The sequence below is a fragment of the Pteropus vampyrus genome, unplaced genomic scaffold (genome assembly GCF_000151845.1).
Source record: "Pteropus vampyrus isolate Shadow unplaced genomic scaffold, Pvam_2.0 Scaffold229, whole genome shotgun sequence".
NCBI classification, from domain to species: Eukaryota; Metazoa; Chordata; class Mammalia; order Chiroptera; family Pteropodidae; genus Pteropus; species Pteropus vampyrus.
Window position 1 is genome coordinate 1,613,042 of NW_011889010.1, and position 12,445 is coordinate 1,625,486.

General features: G+C 36.6%; 1 protein-coding gene across 5 annotated transcripts in view; it reads left to right on the top strand.

The window, feature by feature from the left end:
- The window catches only part of INPP4B (inositol polyphosphate-4-phosphatase type II B), a 610,870-nt gene that overhangs the window by 432,997 nt on the left and 165,428 nt on the right, over window positions 1-12,445 (top strand). For all 5 annotated transcript variants that reach the window (XM_023519662.1, XM_011373754.2, XM_023519664.1 and 2 more), the window contains one exon: window positions 8,038-8,110. In XM_023519662.1, coding sequence (XP_023375430.1) covers window positions 8,038-8,110 — 73 coding nt within the window. The remainder of the gene's footprint in view (window positions 1-8,037; window positions 8,111-12,445) is intronic.

A 12,445-nucleotide genomic window follows, 5' to 3' on the forward strand; every position in this document is an offset into this window, starting at 1 on the left:
TTTTTTTTTTCAGGAAAATGAGTGTGTATATACATTACAGTTCTATCTTTTCCTGAATGAACCTTTTTCAATGATAAAGGCTATTGTGACCTCTTTCCTGGCTTAGTGTCTCTTTGAATTTTGGTGGTTAGGAAACATCTACATGGAAGATGATGTTTATGTAACACTTAACATATCATTAACTTTACAAAATATAGCTAAGACTGCTTTTCAAAAATATATTTTTCTTGCCCCAGAATAGGCTAAGATCTTATCTGCTGCCTCAAGCCTTATTCCTTTCTGTTCCCCTACTGTCCCTCAGAACATATCCCAGATCATGAAAATATTCCAAAGAGGCCTGAAGTTTAAACCAGATTGATTGCAAATATCAGGGTCATGATGAAATTTTGCAGCAGATCCTCTTAAGATCTGTATTTTCAAGACCCCTGTCTTGGGATTAGGTCTCTTCTTTCGATCCTTGTTTCCTCTGGAGTTCTATATAAGACCCATCTTAAACCCCACGACGTGGATGCTTGGATCAAAATGAAGGAGGGAGGATTTCAAGGCTAACGGAGACTGAGAGAACAAATAGGCAGATAATCGGGTGCCTGGATGTGTGGTAGTGTGCCAGGAGATCAGGAGCTGAAACGCTTCCTATTTCAAAGTCGGGCTACTTTCCTGCTCTCTGAATCTATTACTAGCCGCCTTCCTATTCTCAAAGCTCGCCCGCTCGTCGGCTCTTTTACTGTGTTGCTGTCATGAGGTCGGTCAAATTGAATCATGCTCTTTTCATAAATGGAGAATTTGATACGTAGGAACGTGCCCCACCCAAGTTCTACCTTATGTTTATGACATTGAACTTAAAAAAGGCATAACCGAGCTGCTCTAGAAATAGGGGATGGCAGTGTCAGCACAGATTGTGTACGAGTCCCAACTTGACTGAAATGGTAAACATGCCAAGCTCTGTCGGCATTACTGTTGTCCTATTTGGATTCTTAGTAAACCTTGACCTTTTGCAAATTTTTTTTTATAGAGTTACTATAAACTCTGTTGGCAATCCCTAGGAATATGTGTGGCTGAGTGAAGAATAAGTAGTAGGTCAACTGTACATGGCATTAGAAGAGTTATATGGAAATAACTTTAACTCAGTGTTTTTCAAAGTGTGGTCAGAATCATCTGGGGTATCTGTTAGAAATACAGATGCAAGGACCCTTTTGCAGATCCCCTAAACCAAGATCACCCTGAAGTGTATTAACACAATTTGTTACTGATGGAGATTTAAGTCCTGAAGTTAGTGAATGACTGAAACATACGAAAAAACGAAGTCACCGAATAGAGGATCCTTAAAATAACATCCTTCTCACTGGTTTGCATGAATGGGGGAGAATAACATGGAACTACTCTTAGCGCCGTAGTCATGTAGGTGAATGACACGTGTGCTCTCTCATGGATAATGAAGCAGATAAAATAGTAATGCCCGTATTAATCGTCTCAGGCTGCCATAAAATAATGCCATAGACTGAGTGCCTTGCACAATGGAATTTTATTTTCTCACAGTTCTGGAAAACTAGATAGTCCTAGATCAAGGTGCCAGATGATTTAGTTCCTGGCAACAGCTCTCCTCCTGGCTTGTAGACGTCTTGCTGTGTCCTTCCCTTGGTGTACGTGCAAACAGAGAGTGAATGAGCTCTGGTGTCTCTTCCTCTTCTTGTAAGGACACCGGCCCTATTGGATCAGGACCCCACCCTTATGACCGCATTTAACCTTAATTATCTCCTTACAGGCCCCAGCTCCAAAAACCAGTCACAGCAGGTGTTTGGGCTTCAATGTATGAGGAACACAATTCAGCTCATAATAATACTTCTGATACAAAATACTGCATTTTAATCTTGAATTTTACATAACCTTCGGAGCATGAAATAAAATGTAGTTAAAATCCAACCTCTCTCCTCTCACATACATTCACTTACCTGTTTTCTCAAATTAGGTCATTATTATATATTTCTCATCAAGGGAAGGTTGAGCAGAGGGTCATTCATCATATTTTACCGGTTCAAACTCTAATTTGATATACACATACATAGAAATGGAATACAAAGTGTTAAAATCACATAAAATAGAAAGCAAAGTTTACAAAAAAATATTAACAATGTCCTTTTACAAAGGCAATATATTAGATGAAATATTGCATTAAGTGTCATAACTGTTTTTTCTAATTTTAGAGTCATTTTTGACTCTTTTCTCTCATACTCACAGGCAATATGTCAGCAAATCCTGTTGGTTCTGACTTCTAAGTAAATCCAGAATCCAAGGACTCATGACCCTGTCACTGTGACCAGCATTGTCTGTCACCTCCATTTTCACAGTAGTCTCTTAACTGTCTCCCTGATTCCCTCCTTCCTCCTCCAGACACCAAACCAACCTCCATGGGCACTTACTGAAGTATAACACAGAACACATCATCTCCCCACTGGCTTCCTAACTCCCTGAAAGTATAACCCCAAATCCTTCCAGCGACTTGACAAAGTCCTATAAGTGATAGTCCTCCTTTACTTCATTCACCTCATCCCCCACTCCTCTCTTTTGCTCACTTGGATTCAGCCACATTATCTTATTTGCTGTTTGTTGAACATTCCAAATACATTTTCAGCTCAGGTCCTTGCACTTAGTTCTTCAATTTACCTTTAAAGCTTTTTCCTCAAAAAAAAAAAAAAAAAAAAACTGTGTGTTTCACTCCCTCACTTCCTTTCAGTATTTATGCAAAATGTCACCTTCTCACTGAAGCTTTCTCTGCCACAGTAACAAAACTGCAATGCCTACCCCCAAATTTTGTATCTCCCTTCTCTATATTTTTGTCCTTAGCACCTATCATTGTCCACCATCATATATTTGACTTATTTATCACATTTATTATCCATTTTCCTCATTAGAATTAAGCTTCCTTAGAGAAAGACATTTGTCTATTTTGTTCTCTCCTTTATCCCTATTGCCTAGAACAGAGCCTGACACAGGAAAAAATGAATGAGTGAATGAATGAATGAATGAATGAATAAGTGAAGTCAATTTTACTTTGAAGCAGTAAAATTCAAAACTGTCTCTTAGAAGGGAAAATATTTGTTTGCATATAATGTTATATAAACTGGTCAATAAACAATGACTGGAGTGAGAATGTAGTGAATAATGTAGGATTATGAAGAAAAGAGGAAGAAAAAATTTTAAAACAATCTTTGAGGTAAATAGTCAAGAAAATGCAATTAGGGAAAGGAGAACTAGGAAATAAAATCATCAAATCAGGTGACAGATAAGAAAACCCCTGTAAATAACAGCCAATATGATCAATAGACAGCCACAGTCCTCCCCTTTGCCCTGCCTCAGAGATGCCTCGGCTTCTTGTCAGGGCAGCATTTTCTGGTGAGGCTTCGCAGGGGCGAAGTTCAGCTCATTTCCTGCCTGTCTCTCTCTGCTGTTTAATATCTACATTATATTTGAATGTGGCACAGATCAAAGTGGTGGTGATTTCTAAAAGGAAGTAAAATGCCTATTTATGGCAGAGGCGCAGATGGTATAAGTGGAGTAATAATACATCTCCTTTGACTATGAACCTACCTAACTGGTATTTTGATGACCAACCGCCCTTCTCAGCTTATTTTGTTCCCATACTTTGAAGTGGTGTTTTAAGTGGACTTTCATCAACTGTGGTCAGGGAAAATGTGGAGTCCTTGGGTAGCTAAGGACCAGTCGCGAACGGTTTCATCTCTTTATTTTCCCCAAATATAAAATTGAGAATAATATAATTGGCCTCATTTATATTATGGGATATTTTCTGGCACATAATATTCATTATTCATTCATCAAACAATGCTGCCTTCTATGTTCTAGGCATTCTAGTAGGTTCTGGGTATTTAGCAATGAACCAAATATATACAGATGCTACCTTCCAGGGAAGTAAATAATTTTTTTAAAATGTCTTGTTGATTAGATGGTGCTATATGCTATAGAAAAAAAAAATATGACAGGAGCAAGGATTAGGGGGTGCTGGGCCATGGCTATTTTATAATGGATAGTCAAGGTTAGATTGACTGATCATGCAATGTTTGAGCTGAAATGTGCATAAAATAAGGAAGCAAGACATGGATATCTGAGAGAAACAAGAATTGTAGGTAGTGGAAACAGCAGGAACAAAGTTCCTGGGGTTGCGACATACTTGTTGTGTTGAAGAAGCAGCAAAGAGGCCAGTGTGACTGGAACCGAGGGTCGAGGAGGACAGTGGGCGGCATGGAGGGCAGAGGTGCATGGGGCAGGGAAGACAGCTCACACAGTCCCTTGTTGGTCATTAGCTCTGAGCTAGATGTAAAGAATTGAGGATTTTTGAATATAGGTATGAAATGATCTGATTCGTGTTTTAAGAGGACCATTCTGGCTGCTGCATTGAGTATGGCTTGAAAGGAGGCAAAAGCAGCAGAATAGCTTGGTGACTGAGAAAGTGAGGATGAGTTGGATCAGGGCCATATTAATGGAGAAAGTAGAACATGACCAGACTCCAGGTGCAAAGGATAGCCAAGGAATAAAATTATTATTTGTTGTGATTAGGAAAACTGAGAGAAGCAGTTGCGGGGAGAACAGGAGATTTTAAGATGTTACGTTTGAAATTCCTCTTAGAGTTCAAAGTATAGATGCATGTGAGAAGTTGGAGGTTTAAGTCTGGAATTCTGCTGAGATGTCTAAGCTAGAATTATATATGTGTGAATCATCACATGGTATTTGAATGGTATTTAAACCATGAGACTGAATGAGATAACGAAAGCATAGCAATTCCCATATTATGCACTCTTAGAATTTCTATTTATGTGGATTTCATCCATTGGTATTTACTATATTAGAGACTTTCCTTATTGGGGTTATATCTATAGACATTTATCATGTTAGATTCAAGCAAGAAATATTTAAAACAGATGAGTACACAAGTACACATGCCATTAGCTATCAAATGATTATGTCCTATAGCCTTTAGAAAATTTCACTATATGCTTATAAGAGAAAGAGAAGAAAACATACAAATAATGTTTTAGTATTATTATGAAAATAATTTTGTCTTCACTCTGTGCTAGATGCTACAGAGGCTACAAAGACAAAAGTTATCAGGGACTTCCAGGAGACTCCAGACCAAACTTAGAGAAACATGATTTAAGGAATAAACTAATAGATGTGAAAGTGCTTTGCCAAGAAGTATTGGTCTTGGATGGGTTCATACAGAGCTTAATGATCATTGTTCTTACAGTTTGGCTAGTTTTGAAGCCCAGTGCATGGTAAATTGATATGTTAGTTGATATGCAAAATCATTAAGCTCCTCTAAGAATTGGCCATAGTTACCATTAAATGACACTTTTTAAAGTACTCATCAAAATCAATAGGCGTATGGTGCTACGTGTGGTACAAAAAGCACGTGATGCTTGTTATTGCATCTCGGAATCACAAATGTGAAGTCAGTGCACTGAGCGCGTGCACCATGGAAGTGCGTAATGCTGCAGATATCCATCACAGTGAGAGCAATGGACAGTATATATGTTGTAAGCTTCCTTAAACACAATTCCGCATTTTTTGAATCTGCATTTTCTATAACATCTGACACAGTGTAAAATGATTTTAGGGTCAACTGTAAAGAATAAATAAATAAATAAAATAGGCTAAGAAAACAAGAAATATGGTTCTTCGAAAAACTTTCAACCTCAATAGAAACAGAAGGTACACTCAGGAAACTATTGAAGAAAATAATTATCAAGTCCAAATATGAAAATGTTAATTTGGTAAATATTTATTGGATATTTTCTGTTTATGTTTCATGAATTTAAACCTTTAGAGCATGTTGAATAGTAAACCTTTAAGTACAATACAATACAAAAATTACAAAATAAGAATGTTATTAGGTTAAGATTGTCCTAAGTATCTGCCTTCCAGTATAGATGGGGTTTATGAATGTATGCATATCATATTTCTGTATCTATGCAGAAAGGAAACTATGCATATCATATTTCTGTATCTATGCAGAAAGTTTCCTTTCTGCATAGATACAGAAAGTTGTCTTTGATGATGTTGAGGCAGGATTGCTCCCATGTCAGGAAGCAGTTTCTTAGGATAATAGCCTGATGCCTATAAATAATGGACTTCTTCACTAAAAGGGGGTTTAATCTAAACCATTCCTATATGTTATGTTGTAGGTGATGGTCTTCTTTTGGAAAGGAGGACGGCTCATAGCTATATACCTAGTTAATATGTGGAACTGTATCAGGGACAAATCAGGAAAAGGTTTGAAGACCAGTCTGAGAATACAGGAGTTGATTGGTCAGTAAATAACCATTAGACAGTCTAGAACGGAACATGGATATGATGAAAATAATGTTTACAAAAGATTATTTTAGCAGCTCTATATAGGCTGCAAGGAGTAGAGGAAGTGCTAGAAATAGGAGAAAAAAAGAATTTTAAGCAATGCCATCACACGTTGCTCTAGTGATTTAGGAAGTTCATTTCCAAAATAGCTGTGGATTAAAAAGAGAAGAGATCCCCTCTGACTCCTGGTTGGTCTGGAAAAAGATTTAGAGAACAACAAATTTTAAGAGCCGTTTGCAGTTATCCATTCTTTCAGGAAACTTAGGACCTCAATGTAAATGCTAAAGAAATCACGAAAGTACGTTTTTTCCCCATCAAGAAATTTCCTGAGTAATGTGATGAATGTCATGATAGATCAATAAGTAGTGGACTGTAAGAATACAGAAACTAACATTTAAATCAATGTTTTAAATTAAAGTCTTCCTTTTCGAAGTGCTTGAGGGACATATATATTTCATCATTAACAGTGACCCCAGTGGCCATGACTCTCAGGGAGGCCCAGTGCCTAGCGGAGAAAGGAAGGAGGGAGACAGATAGGACGGTCAGGAAATAGCCCAAGCAATTCTGATGCTCTCTCCTGGGGACGCCGATCCTGGTCTGTGGAGCCTCCTGAGGAAAGCCATGCGTGCCCCAGAGGATGGCTATTCTCCTTAGAACTCATCATCAAAAGAACTTCCTGTGTTTTGTTTTGTTTTTATTTGCATTGATTTGTTTATGTCTGAAAAATTCACTCTCCTCCTTCCCCCACTTTCCTTCTCTCTGTCTCTCTCTCTGTCTCTCTCTCTCTGTCTCTTGGCTAGAGATAAAGGGAAACTCATTTGAAGAAACAAATGCCGGTGTCCTCTGTCTATGTGAAAATAGGTCTCTCATCAACTTCCTGGGGCCAGAAGCGTGTTGCTTCCTCTGTTAGTTACAGTTTTATGAGAAGCTGAAAGAGAGTCCCAGCTTAATGGTAGACTGTCTGGGATAGTGTCTCCTACTCATGATTTATCCACTAGGAACATGGCAATGTGCTTTTCTGGGTCTCTTATCTCTTTCTGTCTAGAGAAGTGTCGGTTCTGTAAAGGCTTCTGAGTTTGTGATCTCTGGATCAGCTTATATATAAACTGCTAATTTATAAACTTCTAATTTATAAATCGCTTATTTTATAAATCAGAGAGCAGCTTATTTATAAATTGTCATACCGTATGAGCAAGTATTTGCATTGTTTTGTTGAAAACAAAACTCATTTTTCCTTACGTAAGTAGATGCTTATGTTTTTACTTAAAGTTGCCTTTACTTAAAATCTAGAAAATAATCGGCTTTTTATTGATGCAGAATCATCCCAGCTGTCAGACATACAAAACCCTTCAGCTTGTAAAATGTGAATTGCCATCCTCGGAATGTACTGTAGCCTGTCGTGGACAGTCCTTTCTCTCTTTTTACTTTCTTTCCTAAGTAGTCTTTAACTAGACTGAAATGTAGTTTATAATACAATCATATTATATATAAATAAAAGTAAATAATCATAAGCTTCCTGGTAAAGATAATGCTGAAAAGTTTTACAAAAATGTTTTGCTCAATTTTTTTTTTTAAACTATGTGCATTCCCTCATGTTTTGCAAACGAAATAAAAGAATTTTCTTATTTTGAGTACTTTCAAATATGTGTTTCTTTTGCTTTTATTCTTTCCTAGTGTGCGCTGGTATGTGAATGTGCAGCCCCAGAAAGTGTGAGCAGAAAAGACAACTTACCTTTTTTGAATGCAGGTATGTACCTCAGTTCTAGAAACTTCTATTAGTTTCATATCAACATAGGTTTTAATTTCCTATGAACTCAGTACTGAACTTGGGCAGCATTCTCACAGAATCATTTGTGAACACTTAGTAATTGACTTGGTAGTCACAGGAGCCATCAGAGTCGGGGTCGACTTGACAGTGCCATAAGAAAGATATATAGAAACCTTACCTAAATGCCCATCAACAGACGATTGGATAAAGAAATTATGGTTCATATATACAATGGAATATTACTCAGCCATTTAAAAAATGAAATCCTACCATTTGCAATGACATGGATGGACCTAGAGGTTATTATGCTGAGTGAAAAAAGTCAGACAGAAAGATAAATATCATATGATTTCACTTATATGCAGAATCTAAAGAACAAAAAGAACAAACTAATCAAAAACGGACTCACAATTATAGTGCACAATTTGGTGACGGACAGAGGGGAGGGGGTTTGGGGGGCTGGGAAAATGGGGTGAAGGGTTAAAGAAGTACAAATTGGTAGTCGATAGATGGTCACAGGGATGGGGAACACGGCATAGGGAATGAAGTTAGCATTAATATATTGGCTAGGTGGAAGGCCAGAGGAGAGAAAGGGCAATTAGGGCGATCATTTTATAAACTATATAAATGTCTAACTAATGTACTGTATACTTGAAACTAATTAGAACAAAAATGTTATCTTCTAAAAAACAAAACAAAACAAAACGAAACTTGCCTATGTGGCAAAACAAATGCCCGTTAGCTGTTGGATTTTATATTCTCTGAAACGAGACACATGGGAAGACAGAGTAAGTATTAGAAATGCAAAGCTCTTATTTAATTTGACTTTCTAATTATAGAACTCAAAATAAAGTTGTTAAGACAGTAGATATATGGGTCTGGTAGGAAAAATTCATACACACTTCTGTACCTTCCTGGATATGTATGTATATAATGTGTTACTTATAGTAATATATTTGAATTTCAACAAAGCACTAAACTGTGGTAAATGATGACCTTGTGAATAAAATTGAGACATATGGTACAGTTAAAAATGTATGATAATATATATATGCAAGGTATGGAATTAATATTTGAATAATAATGTAAATTATGGTACCAATAATAATGTTACTACATAATGACTATTACAATGACAGGCAATATGCGTAATGCCTTATATGCCTTGTCTTACCTTGCTTTCTGATGTCTGATGTGTGCTATGAAGAAGGCACTATCATTTGACAGATGAGGCAACTGGTCAAGGTCATGTACCTAGCAAATAGCACATTCAGAATTTAAATCTAGTTTTGATCCAGGCCTTTCTTTTTATTGGTAGGCTGTGCTATTACTAAAAAGCCATTAATTAATAAATTGGTGTAGCAATGTAATAAGCTTTAATATTTTTCTAGTCCTACCATGTTATACGTTTAAACAAAGACATAAATAGCATAATAATCAGCTCAATGAATGATACCAAACTTCAAAGGCTTACTAATCCATAGCCCCTAAACTATTAGCAGTTCTTCCCTGAAGGAAGCCACTAATAATAGAGAAAAAGAATGGAAAAAGGGGAGGCAAGCTTTCGACTGTCTTTATTTTGTTTTATACACACAGAGAACCGAAAATGAAATTTAACAACAAAACATTAGCTATACTTATGTAGAATGAGGGATTATACCAAAGATAGCAGCAGCTTCTCAACTTATGACAAAAAGACTTTTTAAAAATAATTTATTAAGGATATAATATTGGAGGGATGTGCATTAAACAGTGAAGGGTCTACCCAGTTAGGCCATCTATAAATAAGTTATTAGTGTTGTGAAAATATCTTATGCACCCTCAAAGGCTCCCCTCACATTTATTTTTCCACGTGTAAGCTGACCAAACCTTTAGTCATTTATCTTAATATATCCAGATAGTTTATTTAATTTACTAAACATCAGTGTTGAGAAATAAAACTGAGTGTAGGAGATGTTAAGTTCATCTGAAGTATAGTTTGAATGAATGAGGTTATCACCAAAATCATCTACACTATAAGATAATTTTGTAATGATTCATTCATGTGAACCTTATAATTTTTTATGCACACAAAAAGAAATGCCATTTTAAAATACCAATTGGGTTAATATAAACTTCAAAGAGAAAGACAAATGGCTAAGTATGAGGATATATTACCTAAAGAAGCAGAGACAGAGGGAATATAGTGAAAAATAAATCTGCACCTCCTAATGCTTATGCCATAAAGTCATAAAGTCTGTAAGACTTGAGTCTTGGAAGTGTACCACTTCTTCCAGATTACTAGAGCGCTATTCCTCATGTGTAAATTGTAATGTCACAAAGACAACTGCCATGGAATTTATGGAAGCAGCTGCATTCTGCAATTTAAATATACTTAGTGGAATGAGAGATGATTGCTTACTGCTTTTCTCCTTTCATGGAGGTGACAGTTTTGGTGGTGATGCTCCACTTAGTTCCAGAGACATTTTTCAATCTCCTTAGTTCAAGCAGCCAGGAGGAGGACGCACAACCTAGAATCTTTGCCACAAATATTTTATTTAAGCCTTTTTATATTAGGGAAAAATAAACCGAATGACAGGCAAATGTTAAAAGCTAGATTTAAGAAAAATTAAAAATAGAACTAAGTACTGTGTATGAAATGTTTCTGTTCAAAATATAAAAGTATGTTGTATAGATTTAAAATATGTATGACTTTGGCCTGTGTGTAGCTTTGTCTTTTGTTCTATTTATTTATCTATCTAAACTCAGCAACTTTAGAATGCATCTATTATATTCCCACGTGGCATTTTTTTAAAAAATCTGTAGACAGAGAGAGTTATCGACATTCTTAGGCCTTTAAGCCTTTGTGTTAATGTATCATATGGAAGCCGCCAGCCTCAGTGAGTTACGAAGGACTTACTGAGTGAATGGAAAAGAATGTCATATCTCATAGCAGCTCTTCCCTATTCTATTTATATCTCTAGAAATTTAATTTACAATTCAGGAAATTCACTTATCTATTGTAATATTAAAAAGAAAAAGCTCTTCTCCCTGAGGTCTCACTTTTTCCATGCCCTGTTTTGCAAGTTGAATGTGTACATTGGGAATCTGGGGGGATTAATGGTAGGAGAGAAAGGATTAGGAGGAGGAGGAGAGGAGAATTTATAATTCCAGGAAAAAGTAGCGTAAGTGTATGGGAAACCAAGTTCCTTTTAGCTACTGGATGTTATTTTTTCTGAAACAAGACACACTAGAAGACACAGCAAGTTAGAAATGTAAAGCTCTCATTTAGTTTGACTTTCTAATTATATAACTTGTATAATAAAGTCATTAAAACAGCAGATTCACCTCTAATTATTTGCTTATTGATTCAAGCAAAATGGTGGTAAGAACACTTAAATCTCTTTGCTGTTGTGGTGGGGGGAGCTGGGGAAGTTGATTTTGGACATAGACAAGAGCAGATGTTGAGGTCTCATATGTCCCACTAAATTACATCATCTGAGGCGCCTTGTCTGCAGCAGAGCAATAACAAGTGGGTGCTCGTGGTATTAATATAAGAGCAGTGACAAGCGGTCAGATCCGGTGTCAAAGCCTAGAATTGCCAACTAGCAGCGTGACCCTGACAGACAGGTCATCTTCCTTGGACATCAGCTTTTTTAAAATGACCAAATTAACCTGGCCAGTCTTTGATTTCTTTGCTCTCAAATGTTTGCGGGTGATATAGCTTAGTTTAGCTTTTGCTATTTTTTTCTTCATTTTAGAAATATTTCATAAAAGTATGCATTTAAAGAGTTTCACATGTAGTCGCATGTCCCTTGTCATTTACAGTTGTCTTATTTATATTAAATAAGCCTGACCATAGATACACCGTTTTAAAATTTTGTCACGAAGACAATTCGCTCTATATTTCTTAACTCTCCCAATTTTCTTTGTAAAAATATAATGCTACATAGCACTTCAGTTGACCCCTATATTGCTATGCCAAATCCGTGGAGCTAATGGGCCCTGTCACAACGTTTTCTATTATCTTCACTTTTTGAGTGAGTTCCTCCCTGTCAGCAAACATTAGATCTAATACAGCACCTTCCTTGACTGAATTCCATACACCTTGAGTCATGAAATTATCCTTTATATTCTTTAAAGACCACTTTCACGCTGTATATCGACTTGTATACTGTCCTTCATATTCACAAAGGGTGTATCTGACAGCGATGATTTCCCTGACTGCGTAAGCTGGAATCGGAACTGGGATTGCCCTTCCATCAGTCCTAAATTCATACAGTTTTCTCTATTTGGAGAATTGGTGTTTGTACGTCTCGCTTCACAGATGAATCA